The following is a 16,693-nucleotide window of genomic DNA, read 5'->3' as shown; positions in this document are numbered from 1 at the left end:
TACATTGTTCAAATTTCTATATAATTTATAAATATAAATCTGTACGTATGTACCTGTAAATATGTATATTGCGCGCGCGTGTGTGTGTGTGTGCGCGTGTGTATGTGCGTGTGTGTATATATTTCTATAATAGATAGGTACACAGTGTGCAATTCATTTCGAAATTATTCTTGCCCATCTAATGGTTGTCTGGAAGAGATCACTCTTAGCGATAAGACCAAGAAAGAATGTTTCACAATATTTATTCATTTTGTGTACAATAAAGAATACCTACTCTTTCACTGGTGGTAGGACCTCTTGGGAGTCCACACGGGTAGGTACCACCACCCCGCCTATTTCCGCCGTGAAGCAGTAATGCGTTTCGGTTCGAAGGGTGGGGTAGGTAGCCGTTGTAACTATACTGAGACCTTAGAACTTATATCTCGAGGTGGGTGGCGCATTTACGTTGTAGATGTCTATGGGCTCCAGTAACCACTTAACATCAGGTGGGCTGTGAGCTCGTCCATCCATCTAAGCAATAAAAAAACAACAACTCTATCTCACCCTATCTCTCTCATCAAACAACTCTTTAAAAAAAAGCAATGATTTAATAAGAATTAAATGAAAAAGCAAATAATTAATATGTATTTACAAAAAAGATATGTGTATAAACCATTAGAATAGATAAAACCTTAAAAAACAACATTATTATTAAAAACGAAAGAAAAAATCTTGATATTGTATTGGTTTCACGGCAAAATTTTTAGTGACTACTTAACTTGCTTGAAAGTGAAGAAATACTCTCAAAATCCATTAATTTGCAACTCGCACTCGCACATACAATAATCGAGAGGCTCACTTCGGTAAAGCTATTCAATACATGAGACAGCAACATTAACAAACCTTCTCTCTCCCACAAAATGAGATTCATAAGCTTACCACTAGGTGGCACTGATACAAACTCACACAAATTAAACATATCATTAACATCGACTGAGTAATTAAAAAAACTCGCACTAAGCACAGGTACATTACCCATTACCCGAATAATTATAAATATCGTTAGAAAGCTTGGCATTTCAATTAAACGCCTTAAAAAAACCCTTGCGTGCTACCAACATAAAAGAAAAAATTATCGCTTCTCAAGATGAATAAACGTCCTGCAAATCAAGTAACTCGCACTCAGAGCTCCGCACGTTTCACCGTGAAGAGCGTACACTCGATGCGAGTCATTCGATTCGATTTTTGAAACTCGCACTAAGCCTACTGTACTCAAAATTGTACTTAGTTAAATTCGAAGTTTCTTTTTCTTTTTTTTAAGTAATTCTAAATTTAATTTTATGCATATTGCAACGTTCTGTTTAAGCCTACGTAATTTGAGTAATATAAATGCGATTAATGTTTAATAATGTTTGAACAGTTGATACGATAGCTTTAGGTACAATCTTGTAGACCCCCGATCGTGAGGTTATCGCAGTTTTAAGTAGTTTGTTGATTGAACTGAATGTCAGAGCTAAACAGACGAATCGTCATATGAACGCGTATTTGTGCGAAATCATTAAAAATAACAGCAATAACGTTTTAATGTGGTATAACGGTAATACATATTCAAGCCCGCACGGATAGTTGCCCCCGTCTTACTTATTTCTGTCGCGATAAGTACATTCTTTCAAAGAGCCTTTATTACCGAAACATTTGAAAATTCGACCTAATGTTTCAATGCAATGAAGCAGCCTCGCAATGCGTATTATTTAGCAAGAGAAATACGAGAACGTCTATCAACTGTGTAACATCTCATCACCGCGATTCAGGAATTGTTGAATTTACGTGCAGCGACATCTGTTTATAACAAACTTCTTAAAATCTTACGTTACGTACGTTTTTTCCCCGTTAGGGTACCCCTCCGCATCGTCCTATAAGGAACTTTGTTCCAAAAATTGTCTGTTAAAACAGTTAAAAACCCTAAAGGCGTTATTTATTAGCTTTGTCATAAACTTATTCGAGCATTAGAACAAATAGGCCGCACGTAAATACGTATAGAATAAACCATTTCGTAATAAACTCACCGTAACAGATAAAAACAGCCGTTAGATAGTTGTATCATACTGACCTTCACTACAGAAGTACCACACGCCGCTCCTTCGCCTTTGAAGCCGTCATCCGTACCGGCTGGCTTCGGTTTCGTAACAGAGTTCACTGCAAAAACGGCAATTGTAAAATTTATTTCCCCCTACGTTGTCTTTTGCTATGCGGAAATCTTTGCACAATAAATCGCTTGGTATTAAAATTCATATCGCATATAAATCTAACGAGAAATAAATAGTTCATTTCTTATAGCATACTTATGTAAATTATTGGAAAATCAAGACGTCCGCGTTTGACTCTCGTCTCTGGATGGTATAACTGATTATACCAAACAAAACATATTACTGGTTATAAATAATTTTCTATAGTTTCATTCTGTACCATTAGTCAGGCAATGATTAGTCAAATTTCAAATTTTCATAATGATGTCCGCCGAGCTCTTGAAAATAATTCAAACATATTCAAGTTTCCTCGGTTGTCTTTATCGACCGTTGTCAATAAAAATGTAGATGTTGATTTCTAATGTTCGAACTAGGTTGATTGTTTATCAATTAATCCCGGCTTCCGTAATAACAGTGGAAGATTTTAATGAACACAAAAACATATGTAAATCACATGTTTGTAAATATATACTGAGGAGATCGAACACACATTTGATATTACTAATACATATTTATATATCTACGTACGTAAACACGCTAATATCTTTAGCACCGTTCTATTTATTTTGATACATAAGACTAAATTCAACATCACCAGCGAAGCATATCAACCGGATAATTAAAACTGTAAAAATTTAATGTTTTTATTTAACAGTATTTAACTGTATGATTTCAAAACAAATTGTTTTCTTTTACGAAGCAATCTTTCATCATACCGTTTATAATGATTGCTATGCGAGTAAGAACTTTAAAATTGACGTCATCGAGGTTGGAACCATCAATTGATTCAACTTTGAAAGTTCAATTTAAATGAGAAACAACCGGTTTTTACGCGTTATAGCCACACCCACAAACTAGTCGTTATCAAGGTAAAACATTATCTTACAATGCAATATGCGTTCTCCAGTTGAATATCTATTTTCAAAAGATAACTGCAATAAAAAGGTCATGAAATTTACTGTCATTGCTTATTTAACTGATTGCTTTCCGAATAGGTTTATTAAACACATACATTTGGATCATTTTAATCGGCATAGGGTATAAATATCTAAAATATTGCAGTATGAGCCAGGGCAAATTCATAAAAATATTCCTTGAGTGTCAACCTTGAACGAGTTGAAATGTACATTAAAATTAAATTTAAGAAATTATTCTAAATATTTATTTTATAGTATCTCATGAAATCACCTTTCATTACTTCTAATTCCCAAAAGTTTCATAAAAAACCTCGCTACGGTTGGATTTTAAATTAATATTGTATAGTAAAATGGTTGCTTCGATTTTTTCCAGAAAATGTTTCAACGAAAGTTACAGTAGTTTTAGGGTTATACGCTCGGACATACAATCAAACAAATAGACAATAACCGATAAATCTCTGACCAAAGGCAAGGAACACTTAAAACACACCTACCTAGATATATCTATAGCGAAAAGTAAGAGAATAATGTTGAGAACGATTTGATAATGTTTTGAAATCACTAGCGTAATAAAACGCATTGTTTAGTTTAAAATACCTGCGGTGTTGATTGGCGCGATGCCGTGGAGCACATCTTGGCACGGCTTGGTGTGTTTCGACCAGTCTTTCTCCTTGACGACGTTGAATGCCGAGGCAGCGGTCACTTCCTTCGTTTCGTTCACAAGCGCGTCTTGACTATTCGTGGATTTACCAAATAATATATCCGATTTAGGGTAGCGTATGTAGAAGAATGAATCTTCCGGTGGGGGCGGCGATCCGGCGAACGGTTCAAATTCTCTGCGATGAAACAATTGAAAAAAAACACTATTTAACCTGCCATTTACAGAAGATTTGTTTATAGAGTAAACATTTTTTTGTCTACTTAAGTGTATAAAGAGCACGAGCCGGTAATTCACTTAGATCTTTAAAAATTACATATTCATGTTATTGTCAAACTCTTGAATGAAACAAAGACTAAAACATTAGACGTAGCTTATCTTAATAGATCCATTGAAATATTGTTCGATTATTGTAGAGACTAGCGTCCACAAAAACACAAACAAACACACAAAAAATAGAAAATGTAAATATTATTCTAGATAAGTATCACGCACAATGAATTATGGAAAACTAGGTTTTAATTTGCTGTTTTATTTGATTGAATTATGTACCCAAAACAAGTATCATCAATGTGGCTAATTTACATATTGTGTACCTATGGTACACGTATGTACTCTAGTCCTCTGTAGACCACGAGCACGTTATATTTAGTACACGATATCACCGCGGTCAATATAACACATTCATACCATTCATACACACACATATAACACATTCATACACATTTAACAAATTCATACACATATACCATATTTATTATCCCAATATTTCATTAATAATCAGACAACAGAAACAATTACGCAAAATAACACTAACGATAAAAAGATATTCCTATTTTACTATTTCAATTTTAACGAGACACAAAAACGAGATGTTATCAAAATTAGCTTTCATAATTACTTACGTCAGCATAACATTGTCAAACTGTGACACAATACTATTTCTTCTGAACATTATTATTTTAAACAGTTCAAACACGTAAAGTGCGACCTAAATTAAGAATGTTCAGCTGCAACCAATATTTTATTTATAACGCAACCGATTCTAAACGTTTGCCTCCAATGCTCATTCGTATAGATGTCGCTCAGAGCGCAACGGAAACAAAACGAGTAATGAAAACGCTTACACTTGAATCTTTCTTTTTATTTGGTGCGAACGTATCTTAATCTTATCACGGACTGTTACGAGTGCTAATGAAAACGTCGCGCTTCCAAGAAGTCGTCTGAGTGACGTCACGCAAAGCAACCAATGATACGTCTCCATTTAAACACTCCCTCGACAAGAAAGCATATGACATAGCGATTACGTAGACATGGAGGTACCAGACGGAAGCTCAGAATAGTAGCATCTAGACGCGCTCTTGGCAGAAAAAATACTTTTAGATATTTTAAAAAGTTTCCACGAATTTCACTAAAGATGTCAATAAACTTGTAATTTAAAATTATCTATACATATAAATAAAATTGGAGTGTCTGGAATAACCGCTTTTTACTACCTGCATATGAATGCACGCATATATACGGTACATACACCAAAATAACATTTTTTACAATTTTTGTCTGTCTGTCTGTCTGTTTGTTCCGGCTAATCTCTGGAACGGCTGGACCGATTTTGACGAGACTTTCACTGATAGGTAGCTGATGATATAAGGTTAGGCTACCTTTTTTAGATTAGCTTTGCCCCGCGGCTTTACCCGCGGTACGATAATAACCGCGGTTAACATCGCGGGACAATATCAATAATAAAATTTAATGTTTCCGAAGCGAAGCGAGGGCGGCTCACTAGTTCTAAATAAAATCAATGTTAGCGATTTCTCGGACCTAATCCAATCGATTAAATACTTCTATTATTTTACTCATCGTATTAAGAACCATAACTGCTACAAATATATTTTTTTAATTTCACAAGGACAATGTCGATTTTATCAAATGTCACGTATGATAATTAATATTTTTTTTTAAAAATAACAATCCGAAGCCATATACTGGATAGGTATCTACTTCATTATAATATTATTGTAGTGTTTGTCAGCAAAATGATTAGCCTAGTAACTATCTTATCAATATAAGGATTATACAAGATTATGATATGAAATACTAACATAAGAAAACAAATTATTTGGGCACTATAAAAAGGCCACTAGCTGTTTATTACGCGAGTGCACTCTAAGCTTTATACGACATCCGTGAATAAAATATCTACACCAATTTTCTGAATCGTCTCGCGCCATCAATTTGGCGTTCATGGTACATTTTATGGCCAGAAACATTTTCTTAGGTGTCTTGTCTTTGAAGTAAGACGCTGATTAGATGTTCTTACAATGAGAATAAAATGGGTGGGTATTATCCAGAAACTTGTTGTTCAGGGTAGGGTCAATGGTAAGAGATCTCGTGGACGAATCCCCATGCGCTGGACTGATCAGGTGAACGACCTTACTGAAGCCCCACTTAACGAGTGTGCGCCAGGTCTCGGTTCGAAAACATCTGTCCAGGCTTTGATAAGCAAGAATTCCACATGACCACGACTGCTCTGTCAAGAGCAATCGATTATGATGATGATTTATCACGCGACCCTAGCCACCTCCAGTTCGAACATATATTGATGTATACATAGTTATCACTCATCTATACTTCTCCTGCCTAAAACCTTTTTGACCCCACTTCTAAATTTCCTACCAACTTTACTGATAGTAGAGCCTGACAAAGCCTGAAAAAAAAACAAGCCTCATTTGAACCACGCACGAAAACTACAGGAGAGCGCATTTTACATAAAGAGGGTAGGTGGCAAAAAAGATCTCTAGATAGGCACTTTGAAGAAATGTAGCATGTCGGTAAGAGATCGTTTCTTTAAACTAAAATCTCTCCGTAGACAAAAGAGTCCGAACAGTAAATCAGAATTATTGGCCATCGGAGCGATCGTCTACATTTACATGCTATTCAACAGTTCAACAAATTGGATCGACTGTCTACTAATGGACGGATAAAAATAATAAAACAATTTTCATGTTACAGTTCTAATATCTTTGGTCAATTTCAAAATATGATAAATTTATTTCGGGTTAAGCTTTATCTTATAGATTTCAAATCAACAAAATTGATCGTCTGTCAATGAGTTGTGACGTAAAATCTCTTTCAGCGCTCAATGGCAGAGAACAATAAATAAAATTGCAGAATTCAAAATCAATGTGAATATTTTTAGCATTCAGTATTCAAATGAGTGGAAATTCAAATGGAACCCTTACTATTAATTTCAATTTTTTAAATTGCTTGCATGGGTAGATGAGCTCACAGCCCTCCCGGTTTTATGTAGGAAACGCCTGACTGTTTCACAGCAGAGATAGAAAGGTGGTGGTACCTACACCTGCGGGCTTAAAACCAGACTTAATAATAAATACGCAATTTATTACACGATGTTATTCAATCATCATAGAAGTCATTCGTGAACAAGAGTTAATTCATTAGAAAAATTGGGGCCTGCCTAAGGAAGTCTAACACCGGCTTGGTCACATCACTCGATAGAACGCACCTGGGCGTCTTGTCCTTTAGGTCACGACAACTTTGAAACAAAACAACGATGAATTTTATTACATGATGTTATACATTATTGTTCATGAACAAATTCAATAACAAAAACAAAACAAAATCAACAAATTTCCTTAGAAAAAATAGATATCTGCCTGCCAGATTTGAGTACCGGCATAGTAGCTCTACACTAGATTCCAGTATAGGTACCGATCCTCATATACATACTACGACAAATTCAAAAAAATTCACAAAGATGCCAAAAATATTTTATATCGGGGTAAACTGCGTTTAGTGTATGTATGCGCTTTTGTCCCATTTTTAATCAAAACTTGAAAAACCGGTATAGTAGTATCATTTGAAACCGTGCATATATATATATACTAGCGACCCGCCCTCGCTTCGCTTCGGAAACATTAAAACACACATGAAACCAAAAAAATAAAATAAAAAAATAAATAAAAAAAGTAGCCTATGTTCATCAGGGACAATGTCGGCTTCTAATGGAAAAAGAATTTTTCAAATCGGTCCAGTAGTTTCGGAGCCTATTCGAAACAAACAAACAAACAAATCTTTCCTCTTTATAATATTAGTATAGATATAGATATAGATTTTAATGATATCATTATATGCTTTGAATCTCCAACCCGATAAATTATTACAAAGACTAAATGATGTTTGCTACTTTTAAAAGCATCTGTTTGTTATGCTACTGTCGTGACCGTGATAAGAAAGACAAACAAACAAAAGAAACGTCACTCACGACTCACGAGCGAGCCTATGTTGTCGTTACGTACAAATTCCAAAAATAAATAAGTACCACAATCGACTACACGTAATCGATCAAATTTGTTGATAAAACATTCGATTACAATTAGAAGGTTTTTCACCGCGTTCAATTATTAAAAAAAATGGTGCACGTGCAAGTTTGTGCACGTGAAAGAAGTGAAACTTCTTTTGCGGTGTGTAGTATTGTGGTTTTCTTAATCTTTCATCCTTAAATCAAATTTCTCCTGTAATAGGAAATGCTGTGTATAAGAGAAACGACCTAACTCGCTTTGTCCTTTCCCTCTCTCCACAGTCGAGGTTCGCGAGACGCTATTTTCTCATTCTCGCTCTTTCTAAATTATATCTTTTCTCTCTAGCCGTAACGAATCTGTCGCGAATTAAATTTTACTCTCAACGCGCTTAAAGAAGTTTCACTTCAAAAAGTTATGTTACGTTTATCTTGCGTAATTTTTTTTTAGATCTTACAATTTTAGACGTTTCGGACCTTGCAACTTTCGGGATTATAGGCGAAAGCTATAGAAATTCCAAGACTTTTATTTTTAAGCAAAAACCTAAAAGATGTACTTTTACAACCGTCTCTGTACCCGACTGTACACCCTCGTTTATTGTACGCAAATATTTTCTTGTTATGCTTTAAATACAGCCACAATAATTATTAGTATCGTTAAATAGCTTTTTTTTTTGTTTCATGGTTAACAAGTATTAGTGATGTTTGGGCGTATTCTGAACAGTATTTACGTATGTACTACAATCCTGTATTTACGTCTCAAAGTAATTTTACCTACCAGTTTTGTTTTTGTTTTTTTTTTCTACCTAAGCTGAGAGCCTTGAGAGACTATTTCAGCGTAGCCTTAACTAGTAGGTGAGCTCTCGGGGCTCAAACCTGCCGACGTTGCTAACACGAACCCTAGCACAAAAGTCGTGCTTCGCAGAATCTACCACCGGATCGGAAACGTGACCCACTGAGAAAATCCGGCGAGAAACTCAGTGGGCTGTGTCCGAGGGTTACTACCAGTACAAATACTACACTGCAATTACTGCAAAATGAGTCGTCTATTATCAAAGGTGGCAATCTGTGCATTTGGACAAAAAAAATTTATTGATATGTCAATACAGATTGATTTGAATATAATCGTCTCCTTCAAATAATACGGTTCAAAACCTGCATTAAATAAAGGTTAATAGTTAACCTGTTATTTATCTAAGATGTCGTTCCGAAGAGTTTTGTGACTGCCAATGGAATACAAAGTCAATAATTCGTTTTTCTGATTTACCAATAATTGTCCAAAAGTCACATTGCCGGCTTTGATAATAGTCGACTCAAATATTAGTTCCTTCTTCAAATGATTATAAGTAACAAACTCGGCTGGGCTACACTATTTATATTTCATGTCAAATAAAGCTAATTTTAATTTGTTATACTCTGTAAATATTTAAAGCGTGCCAAGAACGTATTAGCACAATTACTTCTAATAATATTTAATCTAAGAAAACATACCTATAGAAAGGTACTGTAATAACATATATAAGTATACTGGTTGATTACAGCATGGTACATTAGTAAAAACTTTAATAACATTTGTTTAATACTATATTATAGTTTCAAGTTCTCTTGAAGTACGCAATTCGTGTCATGTTCGATGGGGACGGCAATAAAAAACTTAATTAAGAGTTTGTTTCGTTCAAGTTGTTTTTTTTTTTATTGCCCTTGTAGGCAGACGAGCATATGGCCCACCTGATGGTGAGTGGTTACCGTCGCCCATGGACTTCAGCAATGCCAGGGGCAGAGCCAAGCCGCTGCCTACCGCTTAATACTCTCCACAAGCCTCTTTTAAAGAAGGACATGTCATAGCGCTCAGGAAACAACGTGTAGGGGAGCTCATTCCATAGCCGGATGGTACGTGGCAAAAGATTTTCAAATAAAAGGTTTATACTAATCTACAAATAAAAAATCCTTTCTAAAGACTGTAATGAAACACCGCTGCTCGTAGCTTATAAACTACTGAACATAATGATTGAGTTGAATATTGAAATTTTGGGTACTCACTTTGTTGGTTTTGTCTTCATCCATACAGGAAGTGTAAATCCATCTTTAATTTCAGGGTCACTAGAAGCCATATTTATAACTTAATTCAAATAGCAATTTAATGAAAATGAATAAGACAATATATATTTAATTTAACAAGTATAACAAGCAAACTACTAGACAATTCAATACTAAATGGTATTATTATCTTGAGCAGAAATGATAAGATTGCCTCAAGTAAAAATATAAATTGATGACATAATTCAGAAGGCAACAAAATACATAATTATTGAAAAGATACAATATTCGTTTTTAATTATTTTAATCTTAAAATAAATTAATGTCTAATGGTTTCTTCAAGAAATCCTCCAGGATTCACTCGATTTAAGTGAAAGTGGTGAAGAAATCATCTGTGAACAAAATATTTTTTTGTAAACCGCTTATAAAATCTGACAGGTAAAATCACATAGGTGTTCTAAAATATTTTGGCTTTGTATATTTCAGTAATTATTATACCATTGAGATTAAAACACATTCATTGTTGAACTTCTCATTACCTATTCATTTTACAATGTTTTGAATTCATATTTCAGTTTTCATGGTGACTGACTAGATTTTTTAATAATAGGTCAGGACATGTATACGTATTATACAAATACAACACTTTCATCATTCATTTGCATTTGAATAGATATGCCATTTCGTTCAACACTTGTTGATATCCGCACGGGTGGGTACCACCGCCCCGCCTATTTCTGCCGTGAAGCAGTAATGCGTTTCGGTTTGAAGGGTGGGGCAGCCATTGTGACCTGTGCTGAGACCTTGGAACTGTATCTCAAGGTGTGTGGCGCATTTACGTTGTGGATGTCTATGGGCTCCAGTAACCACTTAACACCAGGTGGGCTGTGAGCTCGTCCACACATCTAAGCAATAAAAAAAAAAAAAAATGTTGATATTTTGTAAATAGTGTAAATAGTTTTGTAAATAGAAATGCTGGGACTTCGTAAAAAATGAGCCAATATGTTGTGTTGACAGCCACAAGACTGATGTAAGCCTAACAGTATATGAACTATATTTAAGAGACTGACACAGAAAGAAATCAGTCCATGCAAGAGTATATGGTGGATGGGTTAACACTTCCCAACCAAGCTCTATGAATATTCAGGTTTCAGTCCTATGACACATTAATATAACTTTTTTGTATATTCATACTTGTTGAAATGGTTCAAAGCTGCTTTGTAGTCAACTCACAACTCTATCTTGTAAATTCTAAGATTCTGCTCCATTTTTTAAATGGTAATAGTATTGACATTATTCGTCACATGTGAAAAGTACCAAGACATTGTAGATATACAAAGATCTTTCACCGAGCAGATGAAATTGCTCAGTAGACCGACAGTCCCAATGTTGTTGTTTGGAACTTGTATATATGCAAGCTTATCTTGAAAATGCGTAAGTGAGATTCAGTCATTTGTCAAACATTTTGTGTAGTATGATGGCTACCCGCCACAACATCAAGTCTTTTTCATGTAAAAAATGCTTGTACCAATGTCATGCTTATCTTACTGACATTGTGTTAACGCCATTAATGTCACTTTTTTTCTTGGGTTGTGTCACATTCTTTTGTAGGTTAATAAAATTTGAAAATGTATTTCATTCCTTTAATGTAAGCTCACTTCGGCAGGCAAAAATACAATACTTTTATTATAGGGAAAATATTTTTACTTTTGATTTTTCTATTTAAAATGTCATCTATTTAATGGTATCAAAACAAAGCAGATATAAAGAGAACATCCAAAGAGCTTTTACTACAACTTTGTTCTTATAAAACACAAAAACTTATTCCCAGACCTAATATATTGCTATCTTTTAATGGATTTGAAAAGTGGAACAATGAACTTGAAACTCACTCATAGCTAATAATTAAATAATAATTAATATAGTATTTGATATGACTGTATGGTTATCAAAATAGTAATAAATATTATAAAATAAATATTTTTAATAACAGTGAAATATTAGCATATTTCAAAAAGATTTAAAAGTTTGAAGTACCCAGTTTAATGGGTAATTGCTCAATATACAGTCATAAAATACTTCCCCTCGGCAGAAGGGATTCAAATGAACAGGAGGCGAATAGGTCTTTTTTCTCAATAAATAAGTAACGGACACCTGTTTACCTCATGCCAAACCAGGTGATTGTTTTCCTACTGTGATGTCTATAGGTTCTGAGAACAACTTAACACCCTGATCTCTTTCACCCAGTTAGTGCAATGAAAACAAATATATATACACTTATTTTACAAATAGATAACAGCATAAAATGCCCATTGATCAATTCCAAAATCACCCACATTTAATTACAGTATAATATTGTTGTCACATTTTATATAACACATTAATAATTCCAGTTTTCAAAAACTGTGTGGTTTAATACTAATTATTAACATTTAAATTAATAACATTTAAAGGCAAATCTAATAAATCTAACATGAGTACCATTATAACATTTGGTACCATTATATGATATAGTTAAATTTATTAATACCATTAAATTGATGTACTATTATACAATAATTTACTGGTGAAAAGATTCAGTCAAAATTTTTACTGAAAAACTCCATTGCATGCATATTTTCATATTTTTTTGCAGATAGATATGTAAACAATTTTCTTTTCCTTTTATGTTATTTAAAATGAATAATGAATCATACATAGATTTCTGGATCCCATAAAAATCACAACAATAATGCAGATGGAGAAATGAGTTCAAAGACTCAATTGTACGACTGTCCCACCCTTTAAGCCAGAACACATAACTACTTTGCGACAGAAATGAGCAGTATGGTTGGTGGTAGCTACCAGTTCAGGCTCATTATATGACCAGGACAACGATTGACGATCTTTAGTGTGGTAGACGTCCGGGATTAAGTGTGAGGCGATTATTTTAATAATGGAAAAAAAATGCATACCTATCATACTACGTAGTGCCTTTACACTACTCATAATGCTCACGTGTTGTGTGATTATTTACCATCTTGATATCTCATGTATAATTACAATTCGTTTTATTATAAATTTCAATGTTTACTTACAGTTTCAGATAGATCGTTAGGGCCACTGGTAAATAGCATTATATCGAAATCAAAAACAAAGACGTCCAACTAGCTTCATAAGCTTCATAAGCTCTATATTAAGTGTATAATCTATGTTCATAAGCAATTAAATGACTACGGTAGGTAGGTACGGTACTATACTACCTACTTATGACATGACAATTAAAGTTCACTCAAACTTCAAAGTCAGAAAAGTCCAACACCCAGTTTTTGGTTGATTTGTTGAACAGGCAAAAGAAACATAAGTATAACTACTTTGGAATCAAAAACCGAAACGTGAAATAAAATTATTGGAATATAATGAAAATTAAATGGACTCTTAAAAATCTGAGGAGACGCAGTGATTTTGTTAATTTTTTCAAACTTGAAAACTTCCATAGATGTTGGTCAAAATGGTCAAAAATTAACAGTTTTTATTTATACAAACCTGGTAGAGTAAAACTGAATTTAAAATTAAAACAATTCGTTCTAAAAACCATCTATGAAAGCTTTACCGCGTAATATTTTACTTTTCAAGCAACAAGTAAACAGAGTTTGAACCTTTAATTAGAATAAATATTATTATGGACTATTTTCTTTTGCCTGTACAACGATCGATTTATAGAAGTCTTAAGTATGTTCTATGAGTAGGACTTTTTGGTGGGAATGCGAGGAATGAAGTTGTGTGATTTATTTTATTTTGTCTATTTAATGTTCCGATGGTTTATTAACTGCTTAGTATCTGTGAAAGTGCAGAAATGTGGGAAAATGAAACAAAGCCACTGGACGTAACTTCTCGAGATCCTCCAAAAAGTCCACTGAAAAAATTTCAGTAAATGACTACCATTTTATTGAGATTATATTTCATCCCATAACATCTCATCTCATTTCATTTCACTTCACTCTATATTATCATTTTTCATAAAAATAAGTATTATATAAATTAAAATAAGACATGACCTGAAGGTCTTAGTTACTAGGTCATAAAATCCTTTGCAAAAAAAAAATCTTGAGTCATATGACTCATAGAATCATAGATAAAAAGCTCAAATATTTATAAAATATATTAAGTGTATAATCTATGTTTATAACATAGCCACAAAAAAAAGCTTCACAATTTACGAGAGTTATAAATACATAATACACACTACTGTGATCATATTTTAACATAACAATATAATTTCAGTACAAAACTAGATTGTAACACATGCTATCACAATTTAATGTATAAATTGGATACGGTTAATTTCTAAAACGAAGAAAATGTCAACTGAACCAGAACCAACGGATTTACATTGGGTGCAACTGCGCAAGGAAATGGGAGCTTCTCACCATGTAGAAACGACAAGAGAAAAATTTCATAGAAAATTTACAGAGAATCCGTTTGTTCCTCTAGGTCGCTAAAATACAACATTTTTATATCGACGGTCCCCACGTACCTGAAAACTTGTCTACATATTTGGTTTATAGGAGTGTGTAGTATATTTAATAGTTAAAAAAAACAAATATATATAACATATATACATAAAATATAACATAAATTCCATAAAGTAGCTTGCAAGTCTAAAATTTATTGATAAATATTTTTATACTTGAAGGAAAACAAACTATATAAAATACAGTGTTATTATATTTATACACCCCAGCTTTTTCATCCTTCTCATATATTTCATGTGTTTATATAATGACCTATAAGTATTCGAATTTTCTTAACATATTAAGTTTATCTTTTTTCTTTCAAGTTTGTCCTTAATTATTATTGTGTTCGAATATTTCTCACATGTGAACAAACCCAACTTTCTGGAGAATCAAACATATTTTAATGTGAAGTTAGATAAACTTTTTTAGTACAAAATTGCTTTGAAAATGTTGATGGATTATTAACTAGTATTTTTGGAATTCATATTGTCCTATAATTTTCTACATTTTCACTAGATTAGCAATCTTATTCATGTTATCCTTAAATTCCAGCAAAAATGATAACTATTAAATTTAGTTTATAATATACATAACAAAGCCTCTTTGCTAAATCCCTTGGAGTAAATGCGAGTACCTTTTTAATACATACAGTATAGGGCTTTATGCATTTTTTTTACAAATCTATAATTTTATCTTAGTCTTTATTGAAAACAACAAACTTCTATGATGGAGTGCTGGAAAATATTTGTATTTATAAGTAAAGACAAAAAGTAACTGATGGTAATGAGAAAAATGTGTAACATGATAAAAAATTTTAATTTACCATATCTTCATGTATGTTGGGACTGTAGAGTTTTTAAAAATGTAGACTATACTAGTTATTTAATAATACAATTATATTGTGGTTATTAGAGAAATCCTATTTTCATTTGAATTTCTTCTAGAAGTTTACTATTTTAATCTATTTTGTTTCTTAAAGTAAATGTAAAAATACGAATAAGTTTAGTTCACCCATTATCTAAATAATTATATGGTTTTAAAAATTCAAATTTAATTTGTAGGTTGTTTAGCAACAGCTGGAGCTTTATCCATGGGTCTTTGGAGTTTTAGAACTGGAAAGACAAGACTCTCTCAGCAAATGATGAGAGTGAGGATTCTTGCACAAGGGCTTACCATTGCTGCTTTAGTTATTGGTGTAGTAATCACCACAGGAAAATCTTCAAAATAATATTCAATAATATTAAATTTTTATTAAAGATGTCAGAAAAGATAATAAATAAATGTTTTTTTTTAGTGAGATAATGGTACATGTTAATAAATGATTACTTATTTATATTTTCATTTATTGCTCCAATTGCCATTTCAAAGAATTTACATTATTTTCTAGTAAAATAAATGAATAATTTTCAAGCATTGAAGTCCAACAAAATTATTGAATAATTTTTTTTGTTCATGAGAAAATTGTCATACTTCCGTGTACGTGTTGGTGGGGATAAGTTGGGAATCTTCTAGCTTTCCCCACGTCTCACGTCCAAGCTTCTAATGAAACAGAAATCACCAGAGATTGCACAAGGCGTCTTCCTTTTTATTCCTAGATTTCCTTATTACATCAATTCTGCCCTGAAATATTCCGTGCAAGCAATTTAATTGTTTCTTTGAGTTTAACAATGACTGAATTAATTTCATTCTATTCACCTACAACCGAAGGCAACAAAGTACCTCCCACAGCCGCAATACTGTTCTCCGCCATTTAGTTCACTGATAATGGAAAATTTCAGGCCTTCGCTACATATCTGACTGGGGTATTTAAAACCAACAGTATTAATAGTCAAAAAAATCCCGAAATAAATCAAGTCCTAAAGCAAGAAGAAATTATGCATGCTCTTGACTCCTACTAAACCAAGACAGATGGGCAACTAGCCAAAATGGAACACAATAAGGTATTTTGATCTGATCACCTCCTTGCTGTTGAAAGAGCTTCCCAGAAAGTACATTGTCTTATCGACTATCCTTGTTAATGCGACACTGAGCAGCTCTCATTT

The 16,693-nt window shown here is 33.2% G+C and overlaps 2 protein-coding genes across 3 annotated transcripts in view; one reads left to right on the top strand and one right to left on the bottom strand.

Annotated features, from left to right (window-relative positions):
• LOC114245551 (uncharacterized) overlaps positions 1 to 13,446 on the bottom strand; it is a 29,605-nt gene extending 16,159 nt beyond the window's left edge. Inside the window, exons 1-4 of one of the 2 annotated variants that reach the window (XM_028177768.2) lie at positions 13,233 to 13,446; positions 10,159 to 10,547; positions 3,740 to 3,978; positions 2,090 to 2,175 (exon numbers count right to left, since the gene is read on the bottom strand). In XM_028177768.2, the coding sequence (XP_028033569.2) occupies positions 2,090 to 2,175; positions 3,740 to 3,978; positions 10,159 to 10,229 (396 nt within the window). In that variant the 5' untranslated portion in view covers positions 10,230 to 10,547; positions 13,233 to 13,446. Of the gene's footprint in view, positions 1 to 2,089; positions 2,176 to 3,739; positions 3,979 to 4,705; positions 4,864 to 10,158; positions 10,548 to 13,232 lie in introns of those variants that run through there. The other variant, XM_028177769.2, reaches the window with a different exon arrangement.
• Positions 13,447 to 14,291: 845 nt separating this feature from the next.
• LOC114245589 (HIG1 domain family member 2A, mitochondrial) lies at positions 14,292 to 15,984 on the top strand. Its single transcript, XM_028177813.2, has 2 exons — positions 14,292 to 14,628; positions 15,713 to 15,984. The coding sequence occupies exons 1-2, from the start codon at positions 14,496 to 14,498 to the stop codon at positions 15,877 to 15,879; spliced, it is 300 nt and encodes a 99-aa protein (XP_028033614.1). The 5' UTR covers positions 14,292 to 14,495; the 3' UTR covers positions 15,880 to 15,984.
• The last annotated feature ends 709 nt before the right edge of the window (positions 15,985 to 16,693 follow it).

Source organism: Bombyx mandarina, chromosome 23 (assembly GCF_030267445.1).
Source record: "Bombyx mandarina strain Sakado chromosome 23, ASM3026744v2".
Lineage (NCBI taxonomy): Eukaryota > Metazoa > Arthropoda > Insecta > Lepidoptera > Bombycidae > Bombyx > Bombyx mandarina.
Note: the sequence above shows the minus strand (reverse complement) of the source record. Positions and strands in the feature narration are given on the sequence as shown.